This window comes from Solea solea, chromosome 3, assembly GCF_958295425.1.
Source record: "Solea solea chromosome 3, fSolSol10.1, whole genome shotgun sequence".
In the NCBI taxonomy this organism is placed as follows: domain Eukaryota; kingdom Metazoa; phylum Chordata; class Actinopteri; order Pleuronectiformes; family Soleidae; genus Solea; species Solea solea.
This window is the reverse complement of record NC_081136.1, coordinates 3,015,896-3,036,160: the sequence shown is the minus strand read 5'-3', so window position 1 is coordinate 3,036,160 and position 20,265 is coordinate 3,015,896. Positions and strand designations below refer to the sequence as shown.

General features: G+C 43.3%; 2 protein-coding genes across 6 annotated transcripts in view; one reads left to right on the top strand and one right to left on the bottom strand.

Annotated features, from left to right (window-relative positions):
- LOC131456461 (uncharacterized) overlaps window positions 1–15,306 on the top strand; it is a 73,065-nt gene extending 57,759 nt beyond the window's left edge. For 4 of the 5 annotated variants that reach the window (XM_058624819.1, XM_058624817.1, XM_058624815.1 and 1 more), the window contains 5 exons: window positions 4,030–4,100; window positions 4,874–4,984; window positions 5,060–5,157; window positions 11,722–11,791; window positions 13,342–15,306. In XM_058624819.1, the coding sequence (XP_058480802.1) occupies window positions 4,030–4,100; window positions 4,874–4,984; window positions 5,060–5,157; window positions 11,722–11,791; window positions 13,342–13,593 (602 nt within the window). In that variant the 3' untranslated portion in view covers window positions 13,594–15,306. Of the gene's footprint in view, window positions 1–4,029; window positions 4,101–4,873; window positions 4,985–5,059; window positions 5,158–11,721; window positions 11,792–12,884 lie in introns of all 5 variants that reach the window. The other variant, XM_058624818.1, reaches the window with a different exon arrangement.
- ascl1a (achaete-scute family bHLH transcription factor 1a) lies at window positions 15,173–17,349 on the bottom strand. Its single transcript, XM_058624840.1, has 2 exons — window positions 16,236–17,349; window positions 15,173–16,133 (listed from the first exon to the last, which is right to left on the bottom strand). The coding sequence occupies exon 1, from the start codon at window positions 16,894–16,896 to the stop codon at window positions 16,249–16,251; it is 648 nt and encodes a 215-aa protein (XP_058480823.1). The 5' UTR covers window positions 16,897–17,349; the 3' UTR covers window positions 15,173–16,133; window positions 16,236–16,248.
- Window positions 17,350–20,265: the final 2,916 nt, after the last annotated feature.

Genomic DNA, 20,265 nt, shown 5'->3' with positions numbered 1-20,265 from the left:
CTTTAACAAAGCAAACAACATGTCAGTGTGTGATATTGTGAAAGGGCATGTTGTGTTGCCTCTCACCTCTTTATCTCAAACAGCATCTTCAAAATATACATATTTGAATCACCACACATTCAAGAGCTTAAACCTGAAACATCCCATTATCTGTGTGTGTGTGTGTGTGTGTGTGAGTGTGTGAGTGAACGCCGTTTGCTCTAAATTCATGCTCTTAGTCACATATTTCCCGTGTGTATATTTGGGGCATTGTTGCACCCTGACACTGGAAAAAAAAGGGGGTCACCTCCTCTGCGCGGCTGAATGTGACGATTGTTTATGGAATTATGGCACATTTTTTACACGGAGCTGCTGAGGATGAGCAGGAACAACAGTCTGGGATTAAGCGGGAAAGAGAGCAACAGGCACGTCAAAAAAAACAACACAATGGACCCCTCTGTGTGTGTGCGTGTGTGTGTGAGAGACACCAAACTTCTCAGTTGAAATTGACATGAGTAATAAAAACAACAACTATACAAAAGTATTTTGTAGGGGCGGGGATTTCTTTTTCTTTTTCTACTATATTTTGGGAGCATAAACGCTGACTCAGCACCTTTTTCACCTTCAGTGTTAAGTCACCATTGGGTTTGAAGGAAAGACTGGAAAAAGTATGACCAGAGGTGTCCAAAAAACATTCAGGGCCCCCGTCAAAAAAGACTTGAAGGACATTGACATTGAGTCGTACATTGAGTTTCCAGACGCTAACTTCAAGTCGTGACCAATGCTCATCATTTTTTATATTACATGCTTTGGAGTAGCTAAGAGTTCTCCATGAGTCAAAGGTCAGCAGAAAGTTGAAGATGTCCCTATGTCCTCAAAAATGTAAGGCCTTAATCATCCTTTACAGTGACAATTAGTCCTTAATGCGACATTCAAAGGTCTTAAAGACGCCACTGACACAATAAACTAGAACATATGATCAAAGTGGTCTTGAAGATGGTCTTTAAAAGTTATATTTTGTATTTTTGGAGGATACTATGCGGTCGTGAGGCAAAACACAAAATTCAGGCTTTAAGAAAGTGGTCAAATATTATACTCGAGTCGATGATAAGAAAGCGCGGAGGTTTGACGCGCCAGGAAAATCAATCCTCGACGGACGAGTACCAGTCGCTGTCGTACGAGCCGCGGCTGTGTTTGCTGCACGAGTGCTGACAAAAACGGGAAAAACAAACCCCCGGTGAAAGAGTGAAACCTCCCCTCTCATCATCATCATCATCATCATCATGGCCCCCCCATTCTTCCTCTCTCCATTGCAACTGAATCGCCTCGCTCTCGTTACAGATTATGGCCTCGGCGGTGCGACTCCCCCCCCCACCACCACCACCACCACCACCTTTCTCTCGCCTCTGCTCCAAACACAGTCCCTCTGTTGATTAACATTTTCTGCTAGGCTTCACACCAAAAGCACAACCTGTGCGCTTTAAAGGCCGGGCTGGAAAAAAAGCCATCAAGCGCTGGAGTGGAATCAGATAAGGCTATCAGGCAGGAGGCTTTACTCGCCCCGGCTTTGTCCCCGCTCCTCCACCCGCCCTCGCTTCCTCCCTCAATCTCTCACTCCGCTGCACCTTTTGTCTCCCCTCAGCCTGGGACCCCCTGACCTCCTCCTCCTCGTCCTCCTCCTGCACCACTGCACTGGAGAAAGGTCTTGGTCATGGCTGATGTTGAGCTCTGCTTCTTCCTCACGACTTTTTTGAACACAGAGGAAACCGGAAAAACCTGATTTTATTGTCTCGTTACTTACGGCGCTTTTCCACCGCACAGTCCCGGCACGACTCAACTCGACTCGACTCGGTTTGGTGTGGTTCTCCATTACACTAGCGCCTCCTTAACGTGAGCGGAGTCATCATAGCACGGCTGCCGCGACGTGGTCTTAAACGCGACACAAACACACAAACTTGTTGTTTTTGGTGTAACCGAATCATAAGAATCATTTGATTCAAAAATAATTTGTTCACTGAATCGTTCAGTACCTTCCTGCATGATCCCTTAGCCTAGCCAGGTAGCGGCTGTAAGACCAAGGCAGAGATAGCGTAGAGAAAACTACGCATATCAGAGTACATATCGTAAAAATATGTAATCCGAAACTGTATGGGGGCAGAGCTCCGTAGAGGAAAAGGTGGAAAGTCGGGCAGACTTGCAAAGTTCCGCTTTAAAGAGATTCTTCACACTCTATAGTTCCAGCTCGGCTCGACTCGACACGGTTTGGTATGGTTTTCCATACTGTAGCTCCTCGTCAACGCGGGGGCGGAGTCATCGTAGCACCGGCTGCGTGAAACTGCCGTTTTACACGCAAACTAGCGACGGTCAAAGCAGTTGTTTTGCGTGTAACTGAATCATGAGAATCAGTCGGTTTAATGCTAAATGTTGGAGGTTAGCGTCAATGTTTTCAGGGATTTTTAATCTTTTTTCATTTTAATCTACATTCGGTCATCATTCGCTTTGATTCTTGCGTCGGACGTCGTATTACTTTACTTTAATGAACAGCATTTATTTTGTCCCACTGTGGATTATTTTCTAATCCAGTCATTTGTCAGTGTTTAAAAGAATCAAATGAAGTCAAATTAAAGGTACAGTGTGTAAATGTAAACGATTCACGTCGAATACTCCACACGTTTTAAAAAATAAATTAGGATTCATACAATGAATGAAGGCAGTGGCTCACTGGTATAGAGAGTTGTCTTTTAACTGGGAGGTTGTGGGTTTGATTCCCAACTCTGCTAGTCTACATGGAGTGAATGGGTGAATTGTAGCGGTCACCCAGGCTATAGAAAAAGAGCTATTTACAATAGTTTTGGCTTCTACATGTGATGATGAACCTGTGTTTTTGTCTTTTATGAACGAGTGAATGAGCCGCCGTGGGAACACCGTAAAGTCACTGTGTTGTCCGGCGTTCGTCCAGATGGTCAGCGAGTCTCAGCCTCACTTACACGAGCTGCACTCTCTCACACATTCATCCACAGCGTCCACCGTGTGAATGAGTGACTTTAAATCCCCGCTCTGCGGCAGCAGCAGCAGCGGCAGCAGCAGCGGCGGCGGCAGAAGAGTCGCACACGTTTGACTCCAGATCTCCGTCGCGCCGCAGCTTCTCCTCATCCCTGACATTTGCAAACAGATGCGCGCAAACGCAGGCTTTTTTTCTCTTCGTTTTTTTGATCACTCAAGCTTTAACAAGTCAAGTTGACGAGATACCAGTGTAACATTTAGCATGTGAAAGGCCGAGGCTGTGGAAGGCCTGGTTTTGATTAGGCCTAAGCTGATAAATGGCAGATTGAAACTGCACAGAAGCCCCCAGAGGTCCACGGCTTTAAATCCACAGCGATATCAACTCCGTTGCTCCTCTTTCTTCTCCAGACCTATGAATAGATCCTTTCTTCGTCAGACTCATTCTCATCTCCTAAATTGAAGTGGCAGCAGCAGCTTACGCCCCCACCCACCACCACCACCACCCACACCCGCCCTTTTCCTTCTTCTAAGTCTCTCTCCCTCTCAAATTTGCTTATTAAAATATTCATGGTCGTTGGTTTGTTCGCTCCTGTGGTCGTCGCTTTGATCGTTTAGGTAACACAGCGGAAAAAAACGGACATTTTGACTTAAAGTCACAAAAACCTCATCGTTTCACCTGCAAATATCTCAAATTTTCAGTGTGTGATCATAATAATACTAATAACTATGATACATGTTGAAGATCTATATTTATATAGGTAAAAACTTGTCAAACAATAGTCTGTAAAATAAAAAAAAATTTTGTCCAAAAAGCAAAATAAATTTTTTTTCGCATTCAAATTGTAAATTTGTCCCCAAAAAGAAAAAAAATATAGAAAAGTGATTTCTCTCTGTGACTTCTGCCAATTTCATCCCCCTGTCGTGATATTTACGGCAATAAATGTCACTCTAATCCACCTGAAGATGGAAATTAACATCACACATTATTGAATTCTAGTTTTGAGGCTTAAATTGAATAAATTTTCTTATTTTTTCTTCTCATGTCAGTCGACTTTTTGGCAAAGTACTGCATTTTCAGTCCGGAGAAGCTGGAGGAATATGAACGAGCTTTTGAAGCAGTAAGTGAAAGAAAAAATACTTTTGTAGTTTTTATTTATATTCTATATTTTTATATTATATTTATTTGTATTTATTTAAAAATTCTCTGTTTTGTGTTTCTGTAATTAAAGATAAAGACTTCTCATGACACTAGTGATTGTATGCATTGATTGTCCTTTCATTAAATGTATAATTGATGAAATGTCAGGAAAATGTGGCAAATTCTGCTTTTTTAAAATGAATAGTTAAATTAGCCTTGATAATAATAAAAAATATCCTCAAAGTAAGTCGAACTTATGAGACAAAAAGTCAAAATTATCAGATAAAAAGACATAATTATGAGATAAAATGTTGAAATTATGAGATAAGAAGTGCACAAGCTTCCATACTTTCTTAAGCACCAAATCCCATAGAAAATATTGACATTTTAAGTTCACATAGACACAGGAGCTGCTGTTCGACCGCTGCCTCGTTTGGTCAGTCCGTGCCACACAAGGTAAATCTGAATGACGGATTACAAACTCTCAAAACTCAGAATTCCCATAATAACACATTTGAACTTTAATGATGGAGGCAGCAGTGGACGGACAACACCTGTGTGCTGTGAAGTTAAAATTGTCGCTTTTCTCCATGGACTTTGGTGCAGCGTGTGAGCGGCTTAGAAAGTGACACAAACTTCATTTTTTACAGTCAGAAAAGCTTCTCTAACGTTGAGAAAACCCTGAAATGTAAATTTCATCCAGAATATTCTGAACCCTTTTATTTAAATGCCGATTTTTCTTTCTCTTTGCAGGAGGACAGCGACGGTGACGGCTACATCTCCTGCCTTCAGGTTCTTCTCGCTCTGAAGAACATCGTGCCTTTACAGCTGCTGTCGGACGAGGAGGAGATCTACGTCTATAGGGTCAGCGTCCACACACACACACACACACGTGCACCACCCAGTGTCTTCATGTCCACCGTCAAATGTCCCTTTCAGATCCTGGAGATGGTGGACTTCAGAGTGACAGATGGACTCGTGGACCTGAGGCTGTTTTCTGTGATCGCCAGTCTGGCACAGAAAGTCACCACCATGGAGTGAGTGAGCGTCCGCACACACACACACACACACACACACTGACCTGAGTCACTGACCTGCCATAAATAAGAACAAGCGTGTGTACGCAAGTTGTTTCCAGTGATTCTGTCGTCGTGTGTGGGGGCTTTTTCCTCTTCAAAGACTTTTTCTGACATGAAAATAATCCAAATATTTCGTCTGAAATGGCTTATATTGCCAATTCATGTCACTTTAAATGAAATAAAATAGAATTTTATGCTGTAACTGCAAATTATGTGGGAGCTAGAGCTGCAACTAACGATTATTTTCATAATCGGTGAATCTGTCGATTGTTTTCTCGATGAATCGGTCGGTCTATAAAATATCAGAAAACCCTTTAAAACATTTCTTTGTTATCCACAGCAAAGAAATGAAGAACATACTCACATTTAAGAAGCTTAAACAATCAGAAATCTTGTTTTAATCATAAAAAAAAGCTTCAAACTGATTAATTGATTATCAAAATAGTTGTTGGTTAATTTAGTAATCGATTAATAATCGATTCATCGCTTAATTGTTTCAGCTCTAGTGGGAACCAATGAGTTCCCATAAAAGAGGAGTCGGGCAAATTTTACAACTTGAAATATAACTGAAAACAGTAGGTGTACAGCGTGTCCCACCTGTGGACGAGCGGATTTTACGAACGTCATTGAATGCATCACAGCCGAGCAGAAATATTGCTGAGAGTCGCAGAGGAGACGAGAGAGACAAAGTCCCAAACCTAAAGCTCACGGGCAAATCTTTTTGACACATTGAGATTAACGCGTGTTTTCGGGGATTTTTAAGTGTCTTTTTAACTTTAATCTACAGTGTCAGCATTGTTCGCTTTGATTCTTGTGTCGTGACGTCGCGCTTGTGACTCTTCCAGTGACCACGCTCAGTTCGATTGGAACCTCGTCAGAGCAGGTACTAAAATAAAGCGCAGAATGCGTCATTAGTAGTAGCTTCCATAAGAGGATTAGGGCCAAAAAAAACGCCCAGAATTCTGACTTTAACCCTCAGTGTTAAAGTGTCTCAGACACGTTACCTTCCAAAGAATCGTAACTCCTCCCACTTGAAACGTAACTACGGGTCCTCCTTTTGACGGGAATTGCGATCGCGATAATTGTCATTTTTTACATCGTCATTCTCATTTTTCGTCGAAAAACACGTGATATTTGAAGACGTTCTCTTCAGTCTGTAGAGTGACACGTATAAAGATCAGGACAATAATTCATCTCAAATGATATTTTGACTTTAGCAAATATGATACTATCGTATGGAGTTAGATTTGTGTCACTGTTTTTCACTTTTCTTGCGTTTACGTTTATAATCCGACAAACGTTAGATTGACACAGATCTAATTCCGTACGACCCCTAATGGAAAAAGCGAAGAGACCGAGCCATGTCGCACTGGAACTGTGCGATGGAAAAGCGATCGTGATCCTCAGCCGTCCGCTGAACCCTGTCCCCGACAGAAAACCGGTCCCTCGCCCCACTTGACTTGAACTCGGCCTCTGTGTCTCTACGTTAAAAAAAACCCCATATGCCGCAAGATTCCCACACACAGCGTTATTATTAGTTTTTCTTTTTTTTTGGTTCTTTTTCCTTTGCCCTGGGGTTTTATAGCTTCCTGCAGACAGGAGTGTGTGTGTGGAGCCGCGGCCGCTCTGGAGGTCCCGCGGGGTCAAGGCCTGCTCTGCTCCCAGAGCCCTCGCCCCGCAGTGAGAGCTCCCTCTCAGCGAGGACAGCGCCGGGGGTCACGGGTTCCTCTGATTTACGGCCGGCTCTTTGTGCTGCGTGCTCGACGAGCGGCGGCCTGAACCTGGGGTGTCCGCTCTGTATAGAGGCAATTATAGTAATGATAATGAATGTTTCCACAGAACTCCTCTCTCTCTCTCTCTCTCTCGCCGCCATTTAAATAATCAGCAGAGGAGAAGATGAGCGCTCGTAGCGAACGAGGAGGAAAACAATGGCCTCCTTCTGTCGTCGCATCCCGACTCAACTCAACTGATCCTCTTACCTGGTTCACTTAATCCTATTGTCTCTAATCCGGGTTTAGAAATGAGCTGCAACAGTAGTTACACAATCAGCTAATCTGATCAGGACGAGCTTTGAAATCTGAGGAGATGCAGCCAAAAATAATTACGTTTAAAATTTTATTTGTTTGATTTATGATGATGCGGATTCTAACTTTTCCCCGTGTCGTAATTCTTCAAATGTAACTGAATTAGTATGACTTGGACTTGTAGATGACTTGAAAACAACATTTTCGACTGAGTTAATTGAGTAAAAACACACGTATTGTAGCACAGAGTTAAGTCAACTTTCAAAATTGGAACACACTTTATATTCTGATAAATCTACCATTGTTTTCCTCAAAATCATTGAATGTGTCGATTTATGCCGTTTAAAACCAACTTTAAGCTACTATATTTCCTTTTTCTTGTCGTATATTCATCGTATGTTTTGAATTGTGGAGCATAAGTAGAGTAGAGTAGCATTTCTTTAGGTCACAGCTAATAGACCTGCCAGTAAATAAACAAATAAACAAATAAACAATTTAAATCGTGCTACGCAAACTTGCGCCAATGTATTTTCAACAGGTGTGTGGTAAATTAATTAAAACTTTAAACACATCACATTAAACACACTTTAATTTGACTTTTTTGGGGGGGGACCCAAAAGAAATCTCCTCTGACCCATCTGTGGGTCCCGCCCCAGTCTTTGGGAACCACTGTTGTACTTTATCGTTATATTATCGCATCAGCTTGTGAAGTGCGAGTTTATTCACTTTTTTAAAAAGTCAGAATTCACAGCTTGTTTTCTATTTTCCGCTAAATGACCAACTGCAATATCACTGGTGACCACTAGTGTGACGTGCGAGGTGAGAATAGATAATAAGAAAGATGAGATTTTTTATGATTTTGAGCATGAAAATTCGTCAAAACAAAAAATACAGTTAAACGTTAAAAAATACCTGAATTATGAGTGTAATGATTCATTTTGTCTGCAAAAATGTGCAAAACCTCCCAAAAAATGCCTTCATTTGCTAAACATAACAAAAATATTTACTTTAGTGTCATAAAAAAAAGCAAAGAAAACGGAAATAGTTCACATTTTTAGAAGCGGGAATCAGAAAAATACAATAATTGGTGATTAATTCCATTTCAATGTAACACCCTCCTTTGTTTATCATTATTATTATTATTATTTATGTATTATCTATTCTATTCCTATTTATTTTTCCTTTCACAGACTTTGTGTGATTTCTGTTTTTTATAGTTTGTGTGTTCTGTTACAGTGTACTTCTGTCCGCGACAGTAAGATAGTTACAAGAAATGAATACTTTTTACTCGGGTGTGTTTATATCGTTGGTCAAAATGAAGACAAAACAGACAAAAATTCTCATCAAAAGGATATAAGACACTTTACATCACCTCTGTGTATACATTTAAACTTGGTGATGTTAAAAAGCTCTGTGTTCTAAGGGTTAATGTAGAAATGGATTATTAAACAACCCTTAAATATACTTTATATACCTTAACCTCATACTGTATTTAGTGTACGTCTCCCTCCTTCTCCTCTTCTTTTCTTATCCGTCTCATTCCTCCCTCTGTTTTGGCTCATGACTCAGCCCATCTGTCCATGTGTCCCCCCGTCCCCCGGTCCCCTCGTCCCCCCCGTCCCCTCCTCAAACCCCCCGACCAGAGTCCACCTCACACAGCGCCACATTCCCTCAGGGCAAGTCACATGACCTACCCACAAGTGCATAGCCATACAGGATTCCCAGACGGCATCAGTGGAGCCGTCGTCGCAGTCATTGTCACTGTCAGCACTCTGTGTGTGTGTGTGTGTGTGTGTAACTCAGGAGGTTCGTTCAGTCAGTGACTAATGACACAGCACAACCTGTAATTATTTAGTTTAGTCCAGTGTTCCCCAAACTTTCTACAGTATACGATGACCCACTTTTTAAACAATTGCGACCAAAATCTCAATATAAATCGTGACAAAGGCGCTTTTTGTTTTTTGTATAATGTAGCATCTCATTTACCGCCCTATCTGCAACGCAATAATGTCCTGAAACTTAATTTTATGCACGTTTATGGAAGCCCATTTCCACCAGAAATAAATAAAAGAGGTAAAACTTAGCCTTGATAATAAAAAATATCCTCAAAGTAAGATAAAAAAGTTGAAATTATGAAGTAAAAAGTGGAAATTAGGAGATAAAAAAAATTAAATTATGAGATAAAAAGTCAAAGGAAGGAAAATTTCTTTTTTACCCAGGATTTTGAAAAACCTCAGGTTTGAGAAACGTACACAATGAAGCGATTCGCAGTCGTGTTAAATGTTTCATCACACGACATTCTGATTAAAAACAAGAACTTTGAGGTGCGGTGAAAACACAAACCACACAGATTACCAGGAAAGTCTTAAATAAGTTCCTGGTAATAAAAGTTCCTGGAAACATACAACACAAAATTCCTTTTGTGCTCGTTCTGTAAAAATCAAACTAGGCCAGCTAGAGTACGTTTGCACCTCCTGACTCACTGTAAATATTGGGGGAATAACGTTCCCTAGACCCCAAACTTTCCCCCCGAAAGAAGAAGAACCTACTTTTTTTAGATCACCAGGAACTCTAGAGGGGCGGGGCTGTGTGCAGAAGAACACTGATTGGTCTAGTAACTTTTTCTGGTCTTATTGGAGACTTTCGGAGACTCTGACGTGAAAAATCCCATAAAAGTAGGCCAGCTCGAGTACGTTTACGGTGTAAACACCGGGAAAAACGTTCCCTCAACCCCAAACTTTCCCCCAAAAAGAAGAACCTACTCGTACGGGACTGTGAGCTGAAGACCGCTGATTGGTGGAACACGTGACAGACTTTTGGAGACTCTGACGTGAAAAATCCCATAAAACTAGGCCAGCTCGAGTACGTTTACGCCTCCTGCTTCACTGGGGAAAAACGTTCCCTCGAACCCAAACTTTACCCCAAAAAGAAGAACCTACTCGTGCGGGGCTGTGAGCTGAAGACCGCTGATTGGTGGAACACGTTTTGCAGCCGAGTATTTGTCTAAAAAAGCAACAAATCCAGCAACTTTTTCTGGTGAAAGTGTGTATCATTCAAACGTTCCCGTAATTGTTGGTGGGAAAACCCAAGGATATCCCATAAAACAAATCCTAGTTCTGTAAAAAATCAAAGTAGGCCAGCTCGAGAGCTGCCTGAACACCAGCTCCCAATGAGGAGACCGCCAAAAAACTTTTTTGGGGGGGAGTGGGGATTACGTAAGCGCGAAGTCTGCTGCGTTGGCCTCGGTGGGGAGCCGCCGAAGTTCTGACAAAAGAAAAGAAAAATAGGTTACGCTGCCATTATCAGGCCTCGCGCTCCGTCACTGCCGCTCCCCGGTCGTCACGCCACCGTCCCCGAGCGAGTGCAACAGCTTTTGGACTCTTTTCCTGCGAAACCAAGTGCAATTAATGATCATTAGCTGCCTCGTCTGCCTTCATCCCCGTCAAGTCTCGGTCGAGCGGGGAACCAATGGCAGCGCGGGGGCGAGCACTCAAGCGTGCCGCTGCCTGCCCCCCCCCCGCCCGACAGCCCCCGGCGCTCGGCCATTCTTTGGCCTCTAAAAGGCCATTGAGCGGCTCGGCGCTCATTAACACCAGGCGCTCGTTAGAGAAGGGGACGACTGTCGCTGAGCCACACGCGGGACAGCACAAGTCTGTCCTCTCATTATCCGCGTGGACCTAGATTTTCTCTGGTCACATTTCACCAGAGAGTGTGTTCTCTCTCTCTCTAAACCGAAACCTCCACACGGACCTCGCTCACCTCCCCCCTCCTCCCTCCCTCCCTCCACACTCGCCCGCCCGTCCCCCCCAAAAAAAGCCCCGCTCAGTTTTATCCGTTACTAAGGCGGGACGTCCTCGCGTACGCACGCATTGTCTCGGGCGGCTCAGGCGACTGTGAGCAACCACAAAGGGCTCAGAACACTTTACCGTCATCAGCGTCGACCACAAACATCGCAGACAACACACGGAGGAACACACACAGACACACACACACAGACGCCAAAAATAAAAATCACCCGCCAGGAAGTGAAGTTTACGGCAACTCTGACACATCTTTAGATTTAATCCAAATCCGGATTTACACTCCGAGGAAAAACACCGGCGCGCGACGTCGCTGTGGACGAAGTTTTCGTATGTTTTCTTATTCGATACTCGAGTAAAAGTTTGTTACCAGAAAATGACTTTTGTCATAATAGTACTTGAGTAAAAGTCTTAAAGTTTAACGTATGAAAAAGTCATTTTCTGAAGTACTTTTAGAAGTAAAAGTATTGAAAAAGTGAGGAGCCATGGCAGCTCAGTGGTAGGGCCAGTTCCATTGGAAGGTTGGGGGTTCAATTCCTGCCTCTGCTCGTCTATATGTGTTCCAGTTACAGTCCCCCCCCCCCCAACCTGAACTAACCCTTTAACGTTCCCCTTAAATCCCCCTTAACATTATAAAAATGTCTTTTATTTCATGTTTCCAGAGGTTAACGCTGTGAATTCTGCTGTTTCCCCCTCAGTGACTTCATGCGATCGCTCATCAGCAGCACGGACTTTCGCTCCCTCGAGGTTCGGCTCTTCAAAGCAAAGGTGAGGAGAAGGTGTCGCTTGTGTTTTCCCCTCCACACACCACACACGTCTGCATGCACTTCACCCGATCACGTCGCATTAACGCTCACATCGTCAGTCACGTCCACGCCTCCGTCTCCCTTTCACGCCCGCCGCGGCTGTAATTACACCGGAATAAACGCTGGTCCACTACTTTGAAGAGCCAGATTCTCAAGGCGTGCATTGTACAAAATATGAGAGGCCTTCATGCATAGAAATGAGGAAAGAACGCCAAAGAGAGAGCGGCGCATTTCCCTTCTTTTCACAGATTAGCACGGCCCTAATCTCATTAAAGTGCCCAGCAGTGAACTCGCCGTCCACTCCGCCCAGTCCTGTAATCAGCCCGGGACACGCGGCTCATGTGAGGTGGACCGGGACTATGGTCTGTACCAGCTGGACGCACGCTCGCGGGCCAAAAAGAAAAAAAAAACAGACTCCTCACTCACACGGGGAAGCGGTGAGAGGCTGAAAGGCAGGAGGAAGATGAAACGATGGAAAACTGAGCCTCTGTCGAGCCAGGTAGAGGAGGAGGCCGTGTAATTACAGAGCTGTTAGGGATAGGGTTGTTAACTGGAGAAGTCGGTGCGGTGTTGGTGGTGGAGGGAGGTGGGGGTGAGGCGGGGGGTGCAGTGGAGTGGGCTAATTGCCAGAGGGATTATTTCCACCACCTCCACCCCCCCGGCAATTATTACCTTGACTGCATTAACGGCGCAAACAGGTGCACTCACACAAGACTGGAATCAGTCTGTGGTAATCTGAGGCTACACACACACACACACACACACACACACACTGTGACCAGAACATGTCAAGAGCCAGTTTCCCTTGTTTTCAAAGGGCATATTTGTAAGAAATGTAAATTTCGGACGTCACGAAATGATGGTGTCGCGTCACGTTTGGGTTCTTGTCGCTTCGCTCGTATAACTGACGTCGTCGCATATATAAACAAACTTATAACCTGACACACCTGTTATATATATCTGCTTATCTGCTCCTGGTCTCGCTCTTCTGTCTCTCCCCCCGCTTCCTCTCCTCTGTCGCTCATTTTTCCTTTCACCACAACCTGTCTAGGCAGATGGCCGCACTTCTTTGAGTGTGGCTCAAACAAATGCCTGTTACATTCAAAACCTTGGTTAAATGAGTTCACGCCACGCTATCAGCGCTACGCGACTCTGTGTGCGGACGCAACGGCAACATTGCGCGAGTAAAGCGAGCCAAACGTGCTGTGTGTGTGTTTGCAGTTTGAACACCGGGTGTCACTGTTTCAAATTGACTTCTCAGGTATATGGCAGGTCCTGTGCTGCCTTGAATCCCAAAACTTCACGAGACCTCCTGATTCCGAGGACTCGTGTTGGCGGCACCTGATGTTGCAAGGGCTGGTTTTCCGTTCACAGACAGTAGGGGGCAGTGGAGACAGCCCCCCAATCTCCCCACAACACAACATGACATTTAACCATCACAATGACTCCAAAGATGTTGATTTAAGTAATAAAACATGTGCGTTGCTGTCGTTGTCGTCCTGACTCGAGCAGCAATTGTTCCTGTTCCTCCTGGAGGAGCAGCGAGGAGACGCCGGACCTCAGCAGGGATTCATCAGCGCCGAGCAGCTGCTTCTGGAGCTGAAGGCCGGCGGCATCCGCCTGGAGCAGGAGGCGGCCGTCAGACTGGAGCTGCAGCGCTTCCCTCCTCTGGACCTGCTGGACTTCCTGGCCTATCTGCCCCTCTTCATGCTCATCCACAAGTCCGTCATCTCCAACCCTCTGGACGACTCCTGCAGGACCTGACCCTCGCTCACGGTCCGGTCTGTTCCTGTGAGGCTCAAGTATCTGCGGCACTTCCACACCACAGGGATTCACTGGAGACAAGTTCACGGGCATTTTTTTATTCTTTTAAAACTTTGAGTGGAGGGAAAATTACAAGATATTGATTGTATTTTATGATTTTATATGTGAGAAAGTATAAAGTTGCCTGTGAAATGCAGAAAAAACAGTATAGTTGTGTTTTATTGTGAAATTATGACAGATTTATGATTTATGTTTGTTTTTAGGGGTAATTTATGTAGCTAAATACAACATTTATACCGTTTTATACTGTTTCATTTACAGAAACCTTTGGAGCTGACCTAAGTCGTGTCATAGAAGACAATAACTCTGTGATTTCCGTCTGCTTATCATATTCTGAAATAATGTTCATCATATGACCTCATAATTCACCAAAAAAAAAAACTTATATAACATTAACTTTACTTTCTGTTATTAATACGTTTCCAGAAAGATGCAACATGAGGTTTAGTCCATCTGAAATCTTTTTCTTCATAATCACTGCGGTCAAAGAATCTGAGCCACACACACACAGGCAGACAGAGCCAGGTGGTTGCTGACTGTGTGTGTGTGTGTGTGTGTGTGTGTGTGTGCGCTGAGCGGCGGCACGCTGCTGACTGTCAGGAGGCACGAGCCATCAGCCAGTTCAGCTCCGTGTCTCCACTCGACCACCACACAAACCCCACTCACTCACTCATTTCACCAGACACGCGCCGCCCCCGGTGGCTGCAGACTCCGCCCCCACCGCACGCACGTACCTGTCACAGCCAAAGAAAGAGAGAGCGAAAGAAAGAGCGCGTGCCACTGACTTTACAAACTGCACTTTATGATTTGTTTGTTTTTTTAAATATTTGGTTTCTAGCCTTCCTTCACAAAAACGGTGTAAACCAAAAAACAAAAACAATTCTTTGAGGTTTTATTTGGATGTTTTCTCCAACTTTCACTCATTTTGGATTATTCCGCACTTTTAAACGCGATGTGATTAGAAATAACTGCAAGAACCGGAACTTTCTAGAAATTGTTTAAAAGTTAAAACGTCTTTAAAAGTTATTTCTTACAAATTCTCTCGTGTATATAAACAAAGAAAAGGACTGCATCGTTATGTCACAGCCTCACAGCTGCCCGCGCGTGAGACACTTGTGTCGCAGTATTTTTTGGACACCTGCGCACTTTTTGTGCTCGGTATGAAACAAAAAAAGTGATCACACTTGAGGAATTCCCTGTTGTATTTATGCTAAAAAACGTTTAAGTGTGGAATTTCCACAGTGGAGTGAAGAAAAGTGCGTGCGTAAAGCGTGCGTAATTGTGCGTAAAAGTGTGGGTTTCTTTGTCCCTTTTCTGTCCGTCTGGTGCAATTTAAAGTTTCCCATTCTTTCTCCTCGGTTCCCTCTCACTTTCCCTTTCAATTATATGCGTCAATAAACATAAAAATGACACTATATCTTAATTTTTAGGACCGTATTTTTGAATAAATGCCAAGAAAGTGAGTCAAAAAAGGCTGTAAATGTGAAACAGTCAACAAGAAAGACGACATGCAAGGTCATTCAGTAGCAAATCATTTTTATTCTTGTCCTAGAGTTTAGAAAATATGGTTATAAGACTTTTCTTCTTCTTCTCAACATGTGTTTGTGTGAAGACAATAAAGAGCCGGCAGTGTCAGGAGACGTTTGGACAATAGCTGCATAAGTTTTGATCATTGTGAACTTCATGACATGATGCAAGGACATGTTTTTTCTCCTTCTATTAAATAAGACACGTTGGTGCTATATATATATATATATTTACCTACATATATATATATAGAGAGAGAGTGAATAAAAAACGTATACATATAGATATATATATATAAACAGAGTGTCAAACTCCTTCTGGAAACCTCGTGGAACAGAAGAGCCAGAGAGTAATAGACTACACAGAGTCTACAGAGGCAGGAGGTGTACAAGCATTAATATATAGACAAAATATATACAGTGTGTACAAAACATCTACGTATAAATCTCTTACATACAAAAATAGTTTAATATATTTCCCCCCCAAAAAAACGTTTGTTTTGTTTTTTAATCCGAGACTTGGAAGCATCGTTTTGTTGGACTTTGACTGAAGGGTTGATTTTCTTTAGCATAGTTTAGTTAAAGGCGTTAAATAATGTTTTTATAATAATTAAATGTGCTGCAGAAGAGCGGGAGCGGAAGTTTTTTTTGTTTTTAATATAAAGGGCAAATGCGCAGAAGTTTGGATTCCCACGCAGGGAAGTCCATCTTCTTCTTCTTTTCTTCTTCTTATTTTTTGTTTTTTAGTCCTTTGGCGCTGATTCTTCTCTCTCTCTAGAGTCTCCAGGACGTTCTGTCCAAGTCTCTGTCTCTGTCTCTGTCTCTGAACAGCGCGTTAGCAGAGGCGAGAGCGCGCAGTGTTCGTGCAGTGAGTGCGTCACGTCGTGGAGGACACCAGCCTCCACCAGGACCATCACAAGCGCACGACAACAGGGACGAGGTTGATACAAGCGTCTGTGGAGAAGAAGAGGAAAGAGACAACGATAAGTGACTGTTTGTTTTTTTGTTTATAACAGAGTGTGATGTGCGCGTGGTTGCCATGGCAGCTCCTCTTACCTCACACAGATGCTCAGAACCAGTTGGTGAAGTCTAGCAGCTCCTGCTCCTCTGGACTCAGCGGGTCGTACGAGCCCTCGTCAGAGGAGTACGAGGACACGGGAGAGCCCGCCATTGAGTTCATGTCCGCGGAGTATCCCTGCGACATGCTGGGCGACAGCACGCCGGACTGGAAGGCGGCGCTGACTGCGTCGTGCTCGTCCAGCAGCTGCTGCAGCGCGCGGATGTACTCCACCGCGGAGCGCAGCGTCTCCACCTTGCTCATCTTCTTGTTGGCGGCGCCGTTGGGCACGTGCTCCCGCAGTGTGGCGAAGCCGTTGTTCACCAGCTTGACGCGGTTGCGCTCGCGCTCGTTGCGGCGCGCCACGGCGTGCGGCTGCTGCGGCGGCAGCGTGTAGCTGAAGCCGGCGAAGTTCAGCCGCCGCTTGCAGCGCAGCAGCTCCGGCGAGGTGGAGCGCTGCCGCTTGGGCGGCTTGGACGCGGACTTGACGCCGCCCTGGCTGCCGCTGCTGCCGCTGCTGCTGCCGCTGCCGCACGGACTCAGCTGGACGCTCTGCGCCGCGGCGGAGAAGAAGCAGGCGGGCGGCATGAGATGCTGCTGCTGCTGCTGTTGGTGCTGTTGGTGCTGGACGTTTATCTCCATCCTGACTGTGAAGTCCATTAAAAAACACGCGCATAAAAACAAAATCCAAAAGCACCAGGTCAGTGTGTCCCGCTCGTGCCGTTCACGTGTCGTTGACGCGCACTTGTTTTCAGAGTTGGGTGGTGGGGGATAATTCAGCGTCGCGCGCTCCTCAGAGCTTCTCTGAGTCCTCGAGGACAGACGCCACTGCTTTTCAATGCCGTCTCCGCACGGAGCAGGGGGCTGGCCACGCCCTCCTGTCGCGTGGATCCACCTTGGGCTCCTGCGCCGGTGCCGGTGTGTTGCGCGCGCCGGACGCGTGCCACTTGAAGCACTAAACAAACAGAGTGTGTGTTTTTTATCTTTCCCTGGTGTGTGTGTGTGTGTGTGTGGAAAGTTTTCACTGGAACCGTTTAATCACAACAGAGAAGTTTCTTATGTTTTGCTTTTCTTCCTAAAACAAACAAACACATCAGAATCTTTAATATTTGATCAATTAATTACACAAAGGAACTTTTGTTTTCCTAAAGCAGAAACTTTTTTCAGAAATAACTGATTTTCGTGTCATTTCGTGACAGAAAAAAGCCTGGCTGCATTTTTGCATCTTTTATTTTTTTGATTTGAAACACGTTTTCCTGGCTTTACATAAAGCAACATGAGGCGATGTTCAGCAAACTTTCTTAGAGGAAGCACTCATTAGATTCTTGTTTTTGATATACATTTACATTTATTAGTTAATAAAAATGAAAAAAAAAATACACAGTTAAAAGGATAAAGAAAAGTAAAATATCTTGTGTTTTTCTTCACTGTGTGTCTATAAATCATCTCAGTGTGGTTTTATTTTCAGATTACCATCTTAATCTGGTCTGTGTTTGGATCCTGGAGCAGGATCAGGAGTGGGTCTGGACGTTTTGTTTATTTATATATTTTAAACAACAACAAATAAACTGTCTTTTCTGTGCGCGTGCAAGAACAGAGGGAAATTGTGGTTTTCTTTGCAATTTTATTCCGTGTTTACGCGCAGATTTATGAAGACGCACCGGCCATTGGCGCTGTTTTTTCGGCTCGTGCGCGAGTGTTCCTGTCTCTGAGCGTCATGATGGTGGTGATGATGATGATGTGCGCGTGCGTTTTTGTATTTGGTTCCTCGTTTTCTGACACAAAACACTGACCTTGTCAGGACCAGTTTAGTCCTCATGGAGACCAAAACCTGGTCCCAAAGAGGAACCGGTTTACTAACTGACTAGGGTTGAACTGAATTGGTGGTAGTTATATGGTTAAAGTTAGTGATGGTCATTATAACTAGATATGGTTACGTTTATATGTCTCCAAATGAATGGGAGCAGTTTTCATTATGGTGCGCATGTTTTTTCAAGCTTTACGCACGAGATTATTCTCTCTCTCTCTCTCTCTCTCTCTCTCTCTCTCTCTCTCTCTCATTCTCTACGTGTGCGCGCGCGCGTGTGTGATCTCCTTTACCACCGTGCACGCGCCTCCTGAGTAGTGGATTGTTACAGGTTGTGCAGTTTCTCAGTGTTGGCGGTGGCATTCACAGCCAGCGCTGCTGCTGCTGCTGCTGCCTATATAACACCCACCCACACTCTGACCCCCAACATCACTTTCCTTTAGTTCCTCCCCCCTCCTCACCTCCTCTCTCTCTCTCACACACACACACACACACTGCCTCCCTCCCTCCCTCCGTGTTTTTTTCGGCGCAGCAAGAGAGTTTAGAAAAGAAGCGTGGGTTCTTTTCAGCCTCCTCCTCCTCCTCCTCTTCACCAGCTCTGAAACCAATCCACGGCCTGTCAGTCACTCTGTGCTGCCACAGTCCAATTAGCGCTTTGTGAGGACACACACACACACACACACGCACACACGCACTTTATTTAAAGGGGTTTCCCAGTCAGAGCTGAGTGTAATAATTAATATGACATCTCAGACTCTGCTCCACTCTGCTCCACCTTCACCACTTTCTTTCTCTATTCTTCAGGAAGGATCGTTGTTGTTGAGCAAAAATCAGTTCATAAACTCATTTGTCAACTCTACAGTTGTGTTTTTTAAATAATTAAAAGTAATTTATCTGTGTTTTAATGTTCTTAAATGTGACTATTTCTGGGATGCTAAAAGTGAATAATTTTGTTTATAAAAACATCATTTTGAGTTTTTGGGATTTTTGTTGTGGACAACTAATCGATTAATCGAGATAATAACCAACAGGTGAATTGATTATTGCAGCCCTATATATACTATACATTCATTTTACAACACTACAGTGACACCTACTGGTGAGGACGTTGATGAAAACACCACTTTGAGTTTCTTGGAAAATTTTGTCAACATTTTATGGACAAATAATCACTTAATCAAGATAATGTTCGAGATTATGAAAATAACTGTTAGTTGCAGCCCTACATTCATTTTACAAGGGAACACTACAGTGACACCTACTGGTGAATACTTTGATATAGCTTTAAAATATGTACATTTATAGTACATAGACAAATTGTTTAACTCAATAGATAATTAATTTATTACTAAAGTCCTGGTCAACTTTTTTCAGTAAATCATTGTAGTTTTGTTTTGGTAATAATTAAAAAATTTTAAAAAATCTGTTTTTTTCTGGTTTCTTTGCAGCAAAACTGAATAAATTTGGGTTTTTTTGGACAAAACAAGACATTTGAAAATATCATCATCGTTGAAAGTTTTTTTTTTTTAATCAAATTTTGTTTATGATCAACAGGTGCAATAAAAACTGTTTATAAAATAACAATAACAAAGTCCAGCATTGCTGAATCTACTTTATGACATAAGAAAGTACAACAGTTTCTAAATGAAAACACTAAGACAGAAACTTTATTCTTCTAGAATAAGAGTTGTGGTCAACGCTATTGTTTTTATGACAAAATATTAATTACAATGTTTTAAAGTCAGAACGATTGCTGTACATACATGATGAAAAGATACACAATTAACAGAAACCGTTTTTGACTTTGATTCTTTCTGTGATGGACTTTTGTCTCCACTGACATATCTGTGTAAACAGCGCCCTCTTCTGGTCGAAACCACGACTGTTTATTTTTGCACAAACCAAACCTTACTAAGAGATAAATGATCAATAAATTCATCTCATCATTCATTATGAATTATATAAAGAAAGAAAAAAGGACGTTCAAGAAGCCGATAAATGTTTTGTTTTGACAGATTTAAGAGTGTTAATATGATATTTTTCATCCAGAATCACTATGTAAAATACAAAATATATCAGGTTAAAAATACCTGTAATTTTAATCGTTGTAATCGCTTAATATATTATATACTTCTCTAATAAAGCGCAAAAACGAACTTATAAATACAGCTGTGGGGACGTTTGCGAAAATAACCATTTGTCCTTACTGAGCTTCCGTAGAA